The following is a 15411-nucleotide window of genomic DNA, read 5'->3' on the forward strand; positions in this document are numbered from 1 at the left end:
TTATAGATACATATAGTGCACACAAACATAAACACTCTCCAGTGCATGCACGCACACACATGCATGGATGCACACTCACACTCTATACAGAGCCCCCCTTCCCTCCCTCCCTCCCCCAGTCATTACACATGCATACACACGCACACATGCGTGCACACACATATAAATGCGCTTAGGCACATGCTTGAGCACACACATACACGCACACTATAAGCCCTCATCACTCAAATCCCTTGGCACACACACACCAATTCATGCACGCACTACATTTCAACCTTCCCTATAAATACGCACACACACACACGCAAGCAGTCACGGCACAAAGGCACACACCCAGCCCCAATCAGTCCAACAATGTGATACAAAACATATCCTGCATCATTCTCTAGTTTTAGCGCACATGCATGCACACACACACACTACAGCAGGACCAGGAAATGCAGAAAACAGATCTTGGGCATTTGCTGACATCAGTGAGGCACGGCCCGCCTTTTCCTTTGGACACTGATGTCAGTTTTCCACAAAACTGTTTCACCTCAAATTACAGGCGATTAAACCCTTCCTCTGTTGACAGCCAAGAATAGATCAATCTTAGATAGATACTGGGAACAAGACCCCTGCTAAGGAGCTAAGGAGCTAAAGATGCACCGCACCCCCCCACCCCCCGCTGACTGTGTGGTCAAATAGTCATAAATAGGTGCAGAGTATCTCCATCTGCCTGTCAACCCAAACAGAGCAGTGACTGTGAAAGCCTGATACTGCACTGGCCTCACTCCAACCACTGGAGTCAGATGTATGTAAATATATGGAAAACACTGAGGTGTGAGAGCGCATACATTTCACACAGCCGCCATATGTGTTTTTCATTGAGCTCAGCTTCCTTTCCAATCCCGGTGACTTTCCTTCTACCAGTCCACCAGTGTCTTCAGCGCTTCTTTTAGGCCTGGACAGTCAACATTGAGCGGGTCAAATTGGGCAGCAACAGGTCAATCACTATGAACAGGGCACCATCTAGTGTTGCATGCAGAGTATGGGAGTGACTGCTGGAAAGTTTCTTTTTTTTTTTTTTTTTTTTTAAGGAGAGTACAGCCATGTTAAGTGTGTGTTTGACGGTTTTATGTACCGTGCTGTGGTGTCACCCTCATGAAACACTCAGGTCACTAAGAGGTTTAGTTTTAGTGCCAAACTATAGGGATAAAATAGGCTGCCAGAGTGCAGTGGACTTCAAGGTTGAGTGGGGTGGGAGGGGGGTATTGGGGTGGGGTTGGGGGCAGGGTGGGTAACAGATGTGATTGTTTGCATAGGCTGGGCTTATAAACAAACCAAAGCCTGAGGCGCTGCTACATCTCTGGACGGAGGAAAGTTTCAACTTGAACTCTGGATTGATGATTGTAAGCAGAGCCATGACTATTGTCCATTGAGAAGATTAAATTAGAGAATATTTAGCATGTTTTCTTGACATATTATTTAAATTGATCATGTAAGTTCATTTTCTATCAGTTGACTTCTCTTTTAATCAATTATTTTATCGTTTCTAAGCATCCTTGTTATAGTATTCTTGTGCCGGTTGCTAGGATGTAGTCGTAAAATTGACAAACCAATTACTGCCTCTTTAGAAGCAGCTCATCTCTTAAAATGCTTCACTTTAAACACTTTGACATTTTTCAGCTATGACTCAAATAGCTCCCCTGTGGCCTGGTTGTTGAGTCATGTCAAAAATGTAAATTGTTGTTCCACTTTCACTGTTTCAAGTTTCAAGTGGAATTAAACTCCAGGTACTTCTTTATTTCCAAGATCAACTCCTTGCTTTTCTTTTTTTTCTCTCTGCGATTACTCAAGTGAGCAAAAAAAATGTCACATCGATAGGATTTTGTACTCACTTTGGAAAGTTACGATCCTCACCTCACATCCAACCTCACTTGTGACTAACTTATGACCGATTAGTAACAGCAGAATATATTTATAGCACATTTGAACACTTCTGTAATCTTCACCAAAACCCTGCTTTTACTGATTTTGTTCCACATTTTCAACATGACAGAGAAATGTTGGAGTTTAAAGGTGCTTTCAGGCTGATTTGGGCGTGGCGCATATACAACACCTGCAGGACTCAGATGTTGGGCACCGAGCTCTCCTCAACAAAAACCAAACTTGAGAAAAAAGGAATAAAACACAGCAAATGGTGTTTATTGTCAAAGTGTAGGAGTAGGACAATGTTATATGTGCATAATTCATTATTGTGTACTCTAATTGTGCAACAAACTAAGCTACAGTATATACAGACATCTATCATTAACTGTTGATAGCTGGATGACAGTTATACTGTATAACAGTAAATCTAGTTGGCCGGTTGCTTGGGCAGGACAGCCGTTTAAAGACAATCCATCAAAGGCCCAAGACTTTGGTATCATCTGTGTCAAATGCAAAATGGTGACTCTTACTCTTACAGTGTAATATCAATCAATACAACTAAACACATCCATTAAAAACATCCACATGAATATACTCAATGCAACAAATGTTATGCAGAAACTCTTTTTTTATCCCCCCCGACCCCCAACGGTTTCTCTCTTTTATCTCCATAAAATCCATTAAAGGTTAAACAAACATTTAAATGTTACATATCCCATAAAAGTAAAAGAGAATAATGTTATGAGAACCCCCAGTCTAGATAGCAACGATGCTTTGTGAAAAATATATGTATAGTAGAGTGAACTAAACATTTACATGATTTTACAAGTGGAAAGAAAACATCGTTTTGACATAACTCTTTAGAATAATAATACAGCCCAACAGTCTTATGAACATGCTATGATCTCTCGTTACTCACTCCGATCATTGTCCGTGTGATGTCAGGCCCCGCGGCCCGTCACAGGGTGTTGTGTCAGTGTGTTTACATGTATACGTGATGCATGTGAGTGTGTCTGTATGTCAGTATGTGTGCTTATGTTTGGTGTGTCTGCAGACTCAACAGTCCCCCGAATTGTGCGAGTGTGGCCCGGTCTCCATTTTCCAGTCTCTCTGGTCGGCGGCCTCTGCTTGGCCGTGCTGGGACGCGGCGGGAGACAGGGACATCTGTCTGCGGGGGTTGCCGCTGTGCATGGTGTTCCAGTGGCGCTTCAGATCCGATGCTTTGATGAAAGCTTTGTCGCAGGAGCCGCAGTTGAATGGCCGCTCGCCCCGGTGCTGCCGTTCGTGGTCTTTCAGGTGAGACTTGTGCTTGAAGGCCTTTTCACACATTTGGCAGGCGAAGGGCCTCTCGTTGCTGTGGACCCTCTCGTGCCTCTTGAGGTCGGGACCCCTGATGAAGGCCTTTCCGCACACCACGCAGCGGTGCGGCTTGAAGCCGGAATGGATCTTCAGGTGCTCTTTGAGGTGGGCGGCGGTGGTGAAGGCTTTGGGGCAGTGCTCGCAGCCATATGGGCGGTTGGCGGTGAGCAGACGCTCCTTTTTGGCGTTGTGGTCCATGGGCTTCGCACCTGTGGTCTGGCAGGAGCCGTGGTCGCGGTGGCCGTACAGCAGGTACTCCAGCTTCATGTCGCTGGAGGAAGAGGAGCCCCAGCCGTGGCTGTGGGGGTCTTTGCTCATGTTGGTGTTGTAGTTGTGTGGCTGAGATACGTGAGAGCCCCCAGGACCCATACCGTCCATACCTTGGTCATAGAAGCTGTTCTTCCTCACCTCCTCCATGGCCAGCTCCTTCAGGATGGCGTCCTGGGCTCGCATCCCGTGGTCGCCGGGTGCCTGGTTCTCCCGGGTCTTCATGTTGGTCAGCTCGCGTTTCTGGGTGCACAGATTATCCAGGAAGTTGATGCCCAGGATTTGGCCAGATGACATCATCATATTGATGTCCTTCTTCCTCACAGCCAGCCGGGCTGTGTACATATAATTGAGCACCTCCTCGAAGATATCAGAGCGGATGAAGTCCAACTCCACGATGGAGTTGTCCTCGTCGCTCTGCTTCTTGAAGAGCTTTTTGAAGTAGTTGCTGCAGGCGGCCAGCACACAGCGGTGAGCCCTGAACTCGATGTTTTCCACCACCACCACAACATCGCAGTGCTCACCTTCCATCCTCTGTTGGTTGAGCATCTTCAGAAAAGTGGCTTTGTGGTCATAGTCGATATATCTCAATAAGTCTGACATGTTGCAGGTCAAATTGGCAACCTGTGGAGGAAAAAACAGCAAAACACAGTCACATATTTTTTTTTATTTTCACAACAAACCTGGCTGGGCATGTATGTGACCTGCACAGCTGAGGGGTGGAGCGCTATTTGCATGCCCCCTACAGTAGTAAATACAGGTCGACTATGAAAGCACCCAATCACACACAATTACATGACTTACATGCAATTAACGCGTTTCTTTGCAGATGAGGGTCAAAAACACAGAGAACAAGCAAAAGCGTCTCAATCAATCAAGCAGAGATGTTTTTAAGAAAAAAACACGATAGGCCTGTTAGAGGTAAAACCCGGACTAATGCAAATAAAAACATAAACAACAACATAAACACACTAAAGCACTTTTTTTACATGTCGAGCAATGCATTTCTACCGAGTTGTTCGCTTGATAACCTTAGCAAGAATATTTCACATTTCACTGCGCCCAGCCATTTTGGTCAGCAAGCCTCCATTGGCATGTTTCGGTGTCTTTAAAGCACTTCACAAACAGCGCAGAGCAAGGCGGCTAGCAAGAGAGCCGCTCGCTAAAAACACGCCGGGTCGGTTTTCTGCAGCGAACAACGTGACAAAGACAAAATAAAAAAATGTTAAATACCCGAAGCCTGAACGCGATCCCTGTGTTGTCACGCAAGGCAGTCGACGACGATCCAGAGCTGTCGTTTTTCCTCTTCCTCCTCCTCTTGTTGTGACTGTAGGGCTGCACAGGAAATGCTGCATTGTTCTGCTGCCACCTACAGCACCGGAGCAAGTACGCCACCCAGATCGTCTATAGAGGGGAGAGAGGAGTCACTCTGAAGAGAAGAAGGGGGATGAATGAGTTAAACCAGCAGATATATATTTATTTTATCTATAAACAGGGTTCTTTGGAAATGTAATAGGTTACAGATGAGTTGTTATGATGATGATAATAATGATAATAATAAAACAGACAAGGCAAAAGCATTACAATACAAAGCAAGACAGACAACACAGAGAGCAATAACAAGACTGACTGATATTAACAAGGTGAAGGTAAAGGACAATGGAATACAGTAAGGTGATAATGAGAATATAATATATATATATATATATATATATATATATATATATATATATATATATATATATAAGACAAAGTAAAAATTAAATTAAATAAAAGACAGTAGCAATAAACACAATGAACAAATGAACAAACAACATCACATAAAAGCTAGTCTGTATAAATGAGTTTTGAGAAGTGATTTGAAAGAAGTTACTGAATCTGCAAGCCTTATTTTCTCGGGCAGGTTGTTACAAAGCTGAGGGTCCCCTCTAGATTATAACCTTGTTACCCTATTTAAAATGTAATTTTGTTAATATTTTTACAAAGCAAACTTAAGACCTACTTTTTAAATTTGGCTTTCAATTGAATTTTATTATCTATTATTTTGCATTTTATTTTCTATTTTTAGCTTTTTTTACTACTTGGACTATTCTGTTTATTCTATTTTATTGTTTCATCTTCTATGTATGTCTGTTTTACTTCTTTACTTTAACTCTTTTACTCCTAACATCTCTGGTTTTACCCACTTTATTCTACAGTGACTTTATTCTATTCTTACCTTTAGTATAGTTTTAATATTTTATTAATCTTTTATTAGCTCTTCATTTTATTCTATTTTTATTTTATTCTATTTTTATTTATTTATTCATTTTTTATGTATTTATTTTAAAATTTTAATCTTACCTCTGGTGTTTCCTTATTGCAGATTCTTGAGAGTTATGACAGCGTTTCCTGTGTTCCTATTTTTTACTTTTTTTTATGTTTGATGATTTCTTTTTGTTTGTTTGTTTGTTTGTTTGTTTTGAATATGTAAAGCACTTTGTGTTGCTTCATGATGTATGAAAAGTGCTTTACAAATAAAGTTGGATTGATTGATTGATTGATATTACTATTTCAATTACTTAACCAAAGTAATGCAACTTATTACATTTGAAAAAAAAAATTAGTTAATTACTAATTTTCTAACAGATGTTTTTAGTTGTTAGGGTCAGTGTACCCATTAAGCACCAACATCTGGATAATGACATGATTTATAAAGGAGATCATTTCTTATGAAGTAAAATTTGTCTTCATTAGTTCATGTAGATTTTGGAATATAAAATATTTTAGATCTTTTGTTTAAAAAGTCAAAAGTTTGGCGTGAGCTTAATTGGGACTGTGATACCATTTAAACCCACATGTGCTCCAAATAAGCAAAAAATATTGATTTCAAATCATTAAAAACAGTACTGTATTCAGTAACATGTTGAATATTAAAAATGAGGAACCTGTAACCTCCTTTCTAATCATCAACATTTTCATAAGTAACTGTAATTTAATTACACATTTTTTCTCAGTAACTGGATTAGTTACATGTAACTAGTTACTCCCCAACACTGTTGAAGACTACCGTAAGAATAATCGACATAGCACAATTTATTTCAAAACATATTTATTCTCAAAATATTTTGTTATGTAATTCATGTCATGTAAATGATGGTCATCAACAGAGCACATAAGGAGATCTGTGTCTGCTGTATGTGTGTCTGTCTCTTGTAAAATGACTGACAGAGTGGCTCTTACCAATAATTTCAGGTCATATTTTGAAACTAACTCTCAGATTCATTGTTACTCAATCAGACAATCATCAACGACAGGTTCATTTAACTTAACTTAATTTAAACTTTATTTAAAACATTCAAACTCCTACTAGACCTTTAACTGACAACATGGACAGTGTATATCTATACAGTCTATTTTAGGTTTATTGTACATTTAACATAATAACATGATGTCAACATTTAATATTTAATATGTAATAATGTTATAAAAAGTTATATTCATATTTACGCAAGTCAAGCATACAAACATTATAACACAAAATAAACCAAACATTGAAATGAAAATAGATGAAACCTTAATTAAAAACCATCATTCAGTGTTTGTTTTAATGTCAGGCAATTTAATAGCATTTAATTATTGTTAGTCACAAAGGTCAAGCACACTGGTGGAAGACATTCACATCACTTTGCTACTATTTCTCTCATCTGGTCACAGACACAGGGAAGTTACAGGAGATACAGATGTTTTATCCCCTCTGCTATAGTGATTTAAAACTCCATTGCCACTAATCACAAGATAACACTTTGCATTAGTCTGCAGGTAGAGTATGTAAAGACACTACTGCATGTATGTGTGTGTATGTATCTGTCTAAACATACAGTGGAAACAAATGTAGAGGCATTAAATATATTTATGCATTAAGTCATTTTTCAGAGTGTTAAATCACAAAGTCCACAAGATCCTCATCTTATGGGCATAAGATAAAATATTTCTCCATGATGTCAGAGGCTATTTGATAGTTTTATGGCAGGACATGTTACCATTTTATTATTATTATTATTGTTGGTGAGCTCACACAAATCCCAGCAGAGCTTTGCATAAGTCAGACCTGAGCCGGTGTAATCATCCATATAAATAAAAACACTTGTGAGCATATGAAGGACCTTCAGTCAATAATGATGCATGTTTAGTTCATGTGTTTTGTATGTGAAGTCTAAGTAACTGATAAATAAATGTAAGAGTAAAAAGTACAATATTTATCTGAGGCTCTTAACAGAGTAAAGACAGAAAGCGCTGTAAAATTGTAATACCAAGTACATCTAAAGTAGAAAAGTGGTTGCAAAGTAATTATTTAGAGTACAGAAACAAACAAACAGACCCAATATACTTCCAGTTTATTTAGATCAGCTGGTATGCTGTTTACATTTATCTGCTCAGCCCCCAGCAACAGAGACAGAGTGACACCTCTTACCTTCTTGCTGCTCTTCGGTACACGGGCACGTATCCACGAGGGCGGGGCATTCGCGGATTCAGCATAATTACCTTTAGCCATAAAAATCCCGCCTTAATTAGCTCGACAGTATTCATTTTAACCAATCAATTAAGTGTTTACAGCATGTGGCTCAATGAATAATAAATAGGCTGCATCTGGCTTTAGTTTAATGAATTATTTAAAAAAAACTTTATGGTTTTAATAATAAAACCTTGTTCATCAGGTCAAGTTTCTGCCTTAAGTTATGAAATCTGTTTTGTCTTTTACTGCTTGCTAAATTAAAGTGTTATTGCGTATTTTCTTTACTTTCAATTTTATATTAAAAAATAAGACCAACACATTTATTTTTGCTTTGAGCCATAAAATGGTGGGTCTATTTTAAAGCTGAGTGTCATTTATGTTGTATTACTGGCTACATTTGTAGGCTGTTAATGGTGAATTCTCATTTAACCCTTCTGTTATCCTCGTGTCCAGGAAGGAAGGGAGGAAGGAGGAAGGAAGGAAGGAAGGAAAGATGGAAGGGAGGAAGAAGGAAGGAAAGGAGGAAGGAAGGATGGAAGGGAGGGAGGAAGAAAGAAGGAAGGGAGGGAGGAGATGAAGGAAGGACGGAGGAAAGACGGGGAGAGGAAGGAAGGAAAGGAAAGAAGGAAAGAGGGAGGGTGGAAGGAAAGAAAGAGACAAGGAGGGAGGAAGGAGGGAAGGAAAGAAGGAAGACAGGAGGGTGGAAGGAAAGAAAGAGAGAAGGAGGAAGGAAGGGAGGAAGGAGGGAAGGAAAGAAGGAAGACAGGAGGGTGGAAGGAAAGAAAGAGAGAAGGAGGAAGGAAGGAGGGAGGAAGGACAGACGGAAGGAAGGAAAGGAGGAACAGTCAAAACGGACAGGGTCAATTTGACCCTGGAGGACAACACGAAGGTTAAATGGTAAAAACTGGTGTTTTATATATCTGCATTTATAAGTACGGTAATTTAAAACCATATCCAAGACCCTTCAATTATCATGGAGTCATTTCTTGACCCTCTAATTTGACACTGACCCCATCTCCTGTTGTTTCAACATACAAACGCTCATCAATAGGTGACATCCACTGCTAACACAAGTTTCAGTACTGTTGTCAACATTTTATTATTTGAGAAGAAAACAGCAAATTAAAACAAATGCATTTGCCACTTTTATTTCACCATTGAGGAAAACGTCGCTGTACATGAACAATACTCGGTTATGTAGATATAGTTGAACAGATGATGGAGGCATACAGCTGACATGGGTGGGTGGGTGGGTGGGTGGGTAAGGGGGCGTGTGGGGTAGGTGGGGGGACAGATCTCTCCTGGCTTTGCATCTTGTTTTGGGCAGAGCTCGGCAGTTTGAGCCCTTTGCCTCACAGTCACACAAACCTGGGACTTGTGCTGCAGCCGATCATCTACCCTGGCGAACATTCAAATCCTGCGCAGGCACATATAAATCTATTTCTTGCACAGAAATCTTGATTCTTTGGCGTTTGCCAAAATAGACCTTCTCAAAGAAAAAGAAAACAAAAAACAAAAAGCAGTGGTGGAATCAATCGATGAGAAGCAATAAAATACTGAAATTATCATAAAAAGGAAAAAAACACAATTCAAGTAGACACGACAAAAATCAACTGTGAAAGATAATTTGCTATTTTCCTAAGAAAGCTTTGATATGTACAGTACTGGGCTGTGATATCTGTAGTGGCATACCTGACAGAGAATCATGGGATTGATGGAGTGAGTGAGGCGATGCTTGCTGGCAAATGAGGTTGGCACTTCTAACAGCAAGGTTAAATAGTGTATGCTCTAACATATACAGCCTACAGCAATCTTAAGTTTCTGGAGTGATGGCTTTATTTCATAAATAAAATGTTGCTACAATAATTATTCTCAATCATAAAAATGCATCAAAGTCATAAGGCAGTGAAAGCAAATGATTTGCTTGCTGCACACAGGGATTCGGCGTGCAGGTGGATCGAGAACCATTTTAAAAATCGTACGATTTTCCGTATAATCTTGCAATTGTTTGATGATGCAACATTGCGTCCTTCTCATGCAAAAATGCATTTATTTATTTTGCAGGTGATGGTTGCGACGGGCGGCGAGCTGCAGCATTTGGAGAGTAGGAGCCTTTCTAGTCTTCTGAGAGTCCCGGCGTAATATGTAGAATTCTGGATGTTGGATTCTGGGAGGTTGAACAGAAAACAGCCCTCAGCTTTACTCCTGGAAGAGCGGAGGAAAGCACTTAGTACATCCTGTATATTTAATCACATCTGAACCTTCAGTGCACCCGGCTTTACAGCGGGACACTGGAGCCAGAGATTGAAACTGAGCCTGATAAGAAACATTACAGCAGTTTTATCTCTGTAACTAGATGCACAGAAGGACTATTGAGCTACAAAAATGTAACATAGATACACACAGGCGTCTTGGGCACTAGCTGGATTTTACAAATCAATGCTCTCTCAGTGGCATCCCACAAATTAATTCAACCTATTTTACATTCTATTGCAGGCGAAGACAAGCACAAAAACAGAACACCATCATTATCTGTAATGATGTGATTTGTATTTTAATCTCTACACCCATGAATGCAGCTACTCCAATTTTCCCTCCCGTGATGCTATATTTGCCTCACCGCTCTGTGTGTATCTACTGCGGAAAAAGAAAAAGCATCCAAAACACCACAAAGAAAACATTTAGTATCATGTTAATAAGGCTGTAAAACAAAGCTGTTCTTACTAACAGATATTAGACAGCACACTCACACACACACAGAGACACACACTCACACACACACACAGAGAGAAGACAGAGGGCAAGGCAGCAGAACAAAGCCAAACATTCCCATCTGGTGAGTCACGCAAGTACACACATGCAAGTTTGCTCATCCCCAAACCCCTGCGCCTTGGGAGCGTTTCACTAAAAAAAGCTAATGAAATAATAAGCTTTAGAGCCCAAAGGTGAATAAGAATTAACTGGAGAATGGGTGTTTTTCAGAGACAAAATGTTCGAGAGAAAAGGTGGCGAGGTTATGATGACATGCTGTGGTACAATGGAATGAGAGGTTCCCTCACGCAGCCTCCACACCTGTCATAATCCTCACAATACTGACAAGAGGACAAGTTGAAACACAAATCGTTGCCTTTGTGAAGTTTGTGGAGATACTGCAACAAGGACTGCTGACCTATTTTCCCCCCCACACGCAGAACGCAGAGTGCCACTGAAAGGAGCAGCATGTTACATGTTGTCTCAAAAGAGAGCGTCCTGGAAACACACTTTTAACATTTCAGGGAGAAAACCTTGTTCGTTTTGGAACTGCTGAGTCAGGCTGTACATTTCCACTCTTTACATTACACCAATTTTACACAGTTTGATTACCAGCTGGTGCAATGTACTGATCTTTTCTTTAAAGAATATTGCTTAAACCAGTTTATCATTCTAAACTGTATAAAAAGATCCTGGTGTTCATATTAGGTAGAATCACACTGATGCTATTTGCACAGAGATCTTCAATACAATTCTGCAAATAATTCACTTTTGCTCATATATATATATTATTGGTTAAGTGTCACATGGTATTTCTTGGAAGCTTAATTTTCTATTTATCAATATGTCACAGGATGACAAGCAGTTACCCAGTTTAGTATTTGATTTTTCATTTATGAGCAGAGTAGAAAATAGACTAAACCATGTCTGTGTACACATGAGATCAGATTTCAGTCAATATGTAAGCAGCCACAGTCTGAGCGCCCTGAGAAGCAGAAGCCAGTTCGGCAGGTATTTAATCGCTCATCGCTGCCAGTGTCCTTTGTGTGGCTTCACAATGTCGACAACGCGATATATGGAAAATGTTTTTTACAGAATATCACTGTGTTGTATATGCAGGCACAACTATGTCAACATAACTTGTTTTGTTGTGAAAAAATAAAAAGTGTCTCCACATTCTTCTTATCTAGAAAGTAATTTGAGTTTTTAAAAAAAGGCAAACGTGTGTGATTAAAAATGAAGAGAGAGCTTTCAGATTCATATACAAACAGAAGCTCTAATAAAAAGGGGATTGGGTTTCTTTCCAGCAGGGGGAGTGTTGCCACCAAATTACAAGAGATTGCATGAGACTGCCAGAAGCATTACTGTAAAGGTTTTTAAGCCTTGTCATTACGAGTTTAGTCTATAATATCCGGTTTGTGTGCACACGCACTAGCCGACCTTTTCCCTGCAGGGGGATGGGAGCTGGAATGACAACAGCATGATGCATTAGCTGTAGGTGCTACAGAAGCAGGGCTGTCTGTGAGGAAGTGCTGATGGGAAAGCAGCATGCCTGAAAATGGAGACCAGCTTGAAAAAGCCCAGTCCGACTAAATTAAAAGCAGGCCAGACTAGACTAAACTGGACAGGGCCAGGACCAGGACTGGGACCTCTTTGGCTTACCTGGGTCAGTCCTCCCCCTCCTCTGGCGTGATCTCTGTCTCTTTATGTACCACTACTTTGGTCACTGACATGTCAGGATGCTGTTCTTTAGCCTCCTTTATGGCCTGAGCCAGAGCCTATATACAAGGGGTGCAGTGCCAGGAGGGGTCACCAGGGGGAGACAGAGAATGGGGAAGGGCAGGGAGGGAGCGGGGATGTTGGATTGTAAGTCAATATGCCAGCAAGGAAGTCACTATTAGTTACATTTTTCATACTTTCAGTATTTGTTAAAGTCACATCACGAGTTAATAAAAAGATGTAAATGTTTTGTTTAAAATGTCACATGCTAAGCCGCTTTCTATCATGTGGCTGTACTGTGCTGAGAAATGTTAAGGTCCATTTTTTTCTCCATTGCTCAAATACAATTATTGACTTTACAAGCAAACAAAAATAATAATGAGTATAATGGGGATTAAAAAAACAAAAAAACAAAAAAAAAAACTAAAACATGGTGAAAAGTTAAAAACTCCGAGAGACCTGATCGTGGTCGATGTCGGCATCTCCTGTGATGACGATCCTTTTCTCGATTCTCGTCTCTGAGACTCCACCTTTAACCGTCTGACCAACAGTGGTGAGTCAGTATTTGCACAAAACATACGGCAGCAAACACCATTTTCATCCCTGTTTGTACTTTTAAAAGTACCTTTGTTTCGGCCTAAATCCTGAAGAGAGGAAACTGTGTGGCTGTGATGAATTACTGTAGTTTATTTTCACTGGAAAGGCAGGAATCTTACCTGCATTAGTATTGGAGCAGCCAGGGACTAAAATAAGGTCTCTACTCGCAAGAAGTAATACATTAAAACTTAAAAAAAACAGTCTCCGATAGCATTAAGAACAGTCTGCTTTTAATTTCTTTACCTTTTTATTTCTTTAAATAAAGCAATCAAACTTGTGGTCATATTTATCAACCAAAGCTTGCTACATGCAGTAACACGTCACCTAGTATCACTTCAAGTAAAAACAGAAGTGAAAATGTGTGTGCGTGCATGCGTGTGGGTGTGGGAGAGTGAGACATTTCAGCCTCAAAAGCACCACAAGTGTTTCTACTTCCCAGCGTCTTTTTTTTTTTTTTTTTTTTTTAATAAATCACAGGCACATGCACTACTTTCGCCCACTCTTCACCAGTTTTTTTATGCTCTAAATTCAGCAGAAAGCAGAGAACAGCTAAAACAGGCTCACATAGGGCTGTGGAAATGTTTGAGAGGCCAAAGGGACAACAGATGAACTCTGACCTTTGTGATATGTGTGGTTGTTGTGGTGCTGGTGGTTTCCGAGGTGATGGTCTGAGCGCTCAGCAACACCCCGGGGTCTGCGTCACCGTTAGTGTCGACCTGCTGATAAGCAAAATACTGCATTTGACATTTCACGTTTGACACATCTGACACATCATCACCATGAAAAAACAGTTACGGGTAAGTTGCTTATTTACACAGCTAGCCGATAGGGAGCAACATTAGTATTCATTTGGAGTTTAATTTGTGTCCGACTGAGGCGAAATATTTACTTTCCTTTTAGTTTTGGCCTATCTGCTGTTTGCTGCTGGTACAATGGCTTTATCAGAGCTTTCTTGGCTAAAAACAGCTGCCCACTGGGTGAATGTGAGCTTTATGATAGTAGTGTTTGAGGGATGCATAACAAACACAATGAGATCAAATGTTCTGTCATAAAACTGCAGAGTTAGGTGATGGCAAAAACTTTCACAATAAATGTAGTTATTTGGTCCATTGTTACATAAGGAAATACTGATTATGCAGCTTTAAGTTTATTCAAAATCATCCCATCCCATTTTAAAATGGAGCAAGATTTAAAATGCAGGTAAAAATGGGTCAAAATTGTTCTTATGTACCTCTGCGGCCTCATAGGTGATCGTTTTTGTCTCCGTATGGACCACAGGCACCTCTTTGGAACAAACCTCGCCAACTTCAGGACTCTGGTGGGTAAAAAAAAAAAAAAAGAAGAAGGTAAAATTGGAACAAATAAACACATGCAGAAGGAGAGCACAGCAATACCGAAACCATCTGTGTTCTAGATAGATGACACGTCTCAAACACGTTACTGTTGGTGTTCACTGTACGTCTTTGTTCTTAAAATAGCTCAGCGCTGTTGTACATGAAATTGAATTGACACAAATAAATGTCGCATGCTAATAAACTAAGCCAAAGACGGTCATTGAAGGGGCTTAAATCTCTAAACGAGCATGCAGTCATGCATTAGAGTCCCTAATCCAGTGAAGGAGAGGAAACCGGAGAATGCAAATCACAAGGTTTCGATCAAGTGTGAGCACCACATCATATCAAAAGGTTTCCCCCGATCTGCTCAGCGGCAAACTGTGATGTTAGCAAGTCAAGACGCACGTCCATGCTTTTGTTGGAGGTTTTGCCCTTTGATTATTAGTGGCAGATTGTGCCGGCAGAAGGGGAGGGTGGAGGTGAGGTTACAGGGCCCAGGCTGAGGCCGCCGGAGCTGATGCAGGGTTACCTCCAACTGAGACACGGCTGGAGGTGAATAGGTGAGCGGGGCGTCTGGGGTAAGGGGTTCAGTCAGGGTCACATGGTATGGGCTGGACTTCTGGTCAGGTTCCTCTGTTTCCTCTTTCTTCAAAACTTCAGTTTGGCCTTTTTCTTCTTTCTCTGATTTCTTCCCATCTTCTCTCACCTCTGAAACTTTTTCTTCAACACAGCCTTCTCCCAGTTTCATATTTATTTCTTCCTTATCAAACTCTTCCTCTGGTCCCTCCTTCTTTCCCTCTGTCTCTTCCTCCTCTATTCTCTCTGTTTCATCTTCCGAGCTGTCCGCCTGTACATAATGGTATTTCTCTTTTTCAAATGGTGAACATTTTGAGTTACAGGCTAGTGGACACTGGTCTTCCTCTTCATCCACCTCTTCGATACTATCTTCTAACTCTGTGGAAAACTTGTCTCCCTCGA

General features: G+C 40.5%; 2 protein-coding genes across 2 annotated transcripts in view; both read right to left on the reverse strand.

The window, feature by feature from the left end:
- Positions 1-2166: 2166 nt before the first annotated feature.
- On the reverse strand, positions 2167-4851 carry LOC128369277 (zinc finger and BTB domain-containing protein 14-like). The gene is made up of 2 exons (XM_053330282.1): positions 4771-4851; positions 2167-4161 (listed from the first exon to the last, which is right to left on the reverse strand). The coding sequence occupies exon 2, from the start codon at positions 4138-4140 to the stop codon at positions 2968-2970; it is 1173 nt and encodes a 390-aa protein (XP_053186257.1). The 5' UTR covers positions 4141-4161; positions 4771-4851; the 3' UTR covers positions 2167-2967.
- Positions 4852-9112: 4261 nt separating this feature from the next.
- The window catches only part of epb41l3b (erythrocyte membrane protein band 4.1-like 3b), a 38052-nt gene continuing 31753 nt past the window's right edge, over positions 9113-15411 (reverse strand). The window contains exons 23-27 of the mRNA XM_053329855.1: positions 14331-14414; positions 13717-13815; positions 12962-13042; positions 12446-12561; positions 9113-10237 (exon numbers count right to left, since the gene is read on the reverse strand). Coding sequence (XP_053185830.1) covers positions 12451-12561; positions 12962-13042; positions 13717-13815; positions 14331-14414 — 375 coding nt within the window. The 3' untranslated portion in view covers positions 9113-10237; positions 12446-12450. The remainder of the gene's footprint in view (positions 10238-12445; positions 12562-12961; positions 13043-13716; positions 13816-14330; positions 14415-15411) is intronic.

This window comes from Scomber japonicus, chromosome 12 (genome assembly GCF_027409825.1).
Source record: "Scomber japonicus isolate fScoJap1 chromosome 12, fScoJap1.pri, whole genome shotgun sequence".
NCBI classification, from domain to species: domain Eukaryota; kingdom Metazoa; phylum Chordata; class Actinopteri; order Scombriformes; family Scombridae; genus Scomber; species Scomber japonicus.